Consider the following 3,128-nt stretch of genomic DNA (forward strand, 5'->3'; position numbering starts at 1 on the left):
AAACTCACAAAAAATGTATTTTAAAAGAGCGACTGTAAAAGTTAAAAGATAACTTTTGTACATGAATCTCTGCGTGTTCATTTTGCAGACAAGAAAACTTAACTTATTTCAAAGTAAAAATGGATTTCCTTGTCTTCTTAACCGTCTTTTAGTGCTAAAAACTCAGTTAGTAGTTTGCCGTTTCTGCTCTAATTTGAATTTTAAAATAGAACCACTACTGAACATATCACTTCCAGTACCCTAGTAGTAAAATAGAAAATGACATTAAAGTTTACTCGAACAAATATTGAAGTTTGGACCGTATTAATTGATATAACCTATTTACGGTGAAACCCTTTGAGAAATAGCACAAAAAGTGCCATTTTAGTGCCACATGGCACTTGCAGATGGCAGAATTTATAAAAAGCACGTAGATATGACGAATAGCTTTTGAATGTGCCATTAAGAATCTATCTATGATGTTGGGGGAGCCCGCTAGACCATCAGTGCTACAGATGCAAAAAAGTGATTTTCTCTGTTGTTCAGGGAGGGGGACTGTAACTTCCCTGTGCAATGTTTTGACCATTTTGATTCCAATGGTACATTTTTCATTTTGATCTGACACCATTTTCGAGGGGTTTGAGGCTTTTTTTCGAAATCACCATAAATTCCTTTTCGCAATTAACTTTTATTTTTAAGACGAACCAAATTAATAATTATTGTTCCTGAGTCAGTGTCAGATGGGAATTTTTTTTTTACTAGGCAGCATTTTCCTAAACTTGTTTTTTGACTTTTGGTTCTGAACGTCTTAAAGAGTTCATAGTGAATTCTTCCAACGGACTAGTGAGACTAACTAAGAGGACTGGGAGAGGGAGTATACGGTGAGGGTCCCATGCAAATCTCCAATTAAGGGTTTTGGATAATAATTATTATAATAGTACCGTTTTATACTTCGAAGCTTCTCAACTTAAGAAGGGGCACAAAAGGCGCCATTTTTTGTGCTATTTGGCACACGGATGGCAAAACTGATTAAAATCACGTAGATGTGAGCAGTTGCTTTCTAATCACCATTAAAAATCTCTAAGAAGCTCTGGCAGCCCATTAGCCTCTAGCTTTTTCACTTAAAGCATGGCATCAATTGTGTCGTTTTTAGTGTCCTTTGGTAGTTGCAGGTTGTAGAGTTTATAAATAAAACGTATATATGACAGATAGCTTTAATGTGAGCTATTAAACATCTGTCTACGATGTTTTTGTAGCCAGCTAGCCCCACCCCTTGAGAAATGGCACATAATGTGCCATTTTTGTGCCATATGGCACATGCAGATGATGGAACTTATAAAAAGCACATAGATGTAAGAAACAGCTCTCTAATGAGCTATTACGCATCTCTCTATGATGTTCTGGTAAACCGCTAGCCCTGGAAAAAAGGAGAAAACAAAAAGGAGACAGATCAGTGCTACCCATGCAAAAAAGTGATTTTCTTTGTTGTTCAAATAGGGGGACTGCTTTTCCGTGTCTGAGGTTTTGGACCAAGCTGATTCCAATGGTGTAATTTTCATTTCGATCTGACGCCATTTTCGATGGGTTTCAGGCTCTTTCTCGAAATCACCATACATTGCTATTCGTAATAAACTTTTACTTATAACATCAACCCAAACAATAGTTACTATTCCTGATTTAGCGTCAGATGGCAATATTTTCTCAGAATACAGTTTTTTTTTAAACGTTTTTTTAAACTTCTGGTCACTATGGGATTTGGTTCGCTTTTTACTAGGTTGCATCTGCAGCTGCAACCATGATGCGTTTTGTAACTTCCTTGCCGTGAAAAATTACAAAAAAAAACGGAATCACAACGAAAATACGTGGAATAGAGGGGATAAGGGATACGGTCACTGGTATGGCGGGGACGGAGGATTCTGGCTTAACTTGTATTTACTGAAGCATACTCGAATGTAAGAAATAGAGCCAGTTGCTTATTAAGTTAGAAGATAATGCTATATCTGTTTGCTTGCTTTTGCATTTAAAAATGTTTGAACTAAAAATCTTACTGTGTAAAGTAAATACGCCTCAATGAGCACACTCATTCTTTGATCAGTGTGATAAATAAAGCAAAATTTTTACAATTGAGATTGGGAGGAATGGGGAGGGTGGCAGCCGCCTCATAATAAGGATGGTGTGTTTCAATTTTGAGTTTTAACTTTGTTCTTTGCTGTTACATGAAAAGAAAACATTTATCCAATAAGAGAGACAAACTGAATGTAGATTATGCATGATACAAATTTCCATGAAGGCACAACCAGTAGCTGAAAATATAGTCACATTTATTAGGAATTTGAAAAAAAATTGAGCGAGCACTCACGTCGGGGCGTTCGGTATCGATATCTTGAGTAGAAGCCGTTGAACAAGTAGAACAGTTCGATAGTTTTCTTCCTTCGTCATCTGGATCCGGAATGAAGTCAGCAGCAAGACATCTCAACCTACCATTTGTGCTCACAGTGAGAAAGTCACTTTCTTTCTTAATTTCACCATCGGGCGTGCTAGTCTCACTTAGGGCATACGTGCTTAAAGAGCTGTTTGAATCAGATCTCTCAAGAGAATATCTTGAAGCTATATCACAGACACTAAGGCCATTTTGAAAATAAGGTTCATGGCCAATAAGCCAAGAAGTCACATGGCCTTGGTCATTTTCCGAGTAATCACTGACTACAAGGGATGGCAATTTAAGGGTCAAATTTTTGTTTACTTCTTTCCTTGATTCGACTTCGTTCATGATAAAATCACCTGAAAAGATTTTAGAATTGTCTTAATGAATATTCCGTCTTACCAAAGAAGCAATTAAATGAAAAACTATTGCCAACCTTTCAAAACACAAAGTACGCCACGAGAAAGGCGGATAAGGCACACACACATACAAAAAAAAATAAAAAAAAATACATATATATATATATATATATATATATATATATATATATATATATTATATATATATATATATATATATATATATATATATATATATATATATATATATATATATATATATATATATATATATATATATATATATATATATATATTATATATATATATATAATATATTGTCAAATGACACGCAACAAAACGGATTAAAATCGGATCTTATTGTTGGT

At 34.8% G+C, this 3,128-nt stretch overlaps 1 protein-coding gene across 1 annotated transcript; it reads right to left on the minus strand.

Moving 5' to 3' along the window:
* Positions 1 to 2,338: 2,338 nt before the first annotated feature.
* On the minus strand, positions 2,339 to 2,757 carry LOC148938808 (uncharacterized; the record flags this gene model as incomplete). The annotated part of the gene is made up of 1 exon (XM_089107520.1): positions 2,339 to 2,757. A coding segment is annotated over exon 1 (411 nt), but the record flags the coding sequence as incomplete, so codon positions are not given.
* Between the last annotated feature and the right edge of the window lie 371 nt (positions 2,758 to 3,128).

This window comes from Artemia sp. Qi Xiang Cuo, unplaced genomic scaffold (genome assembly GCF_049724085.1).
Source record: "Artemia sp. Qi Xiang Cuo unplaced genomic scaffold, ASM4972408v1 HiC_scaffold_719, whole genome shotgun sequence".
Lineage (NCBI taxonomy): Eukaryota > Metazoa > Arthropoda > Branchiopoda > Anostraca > Artemiidae > Artemia > Artemia sp. Qi Xiang Cuo.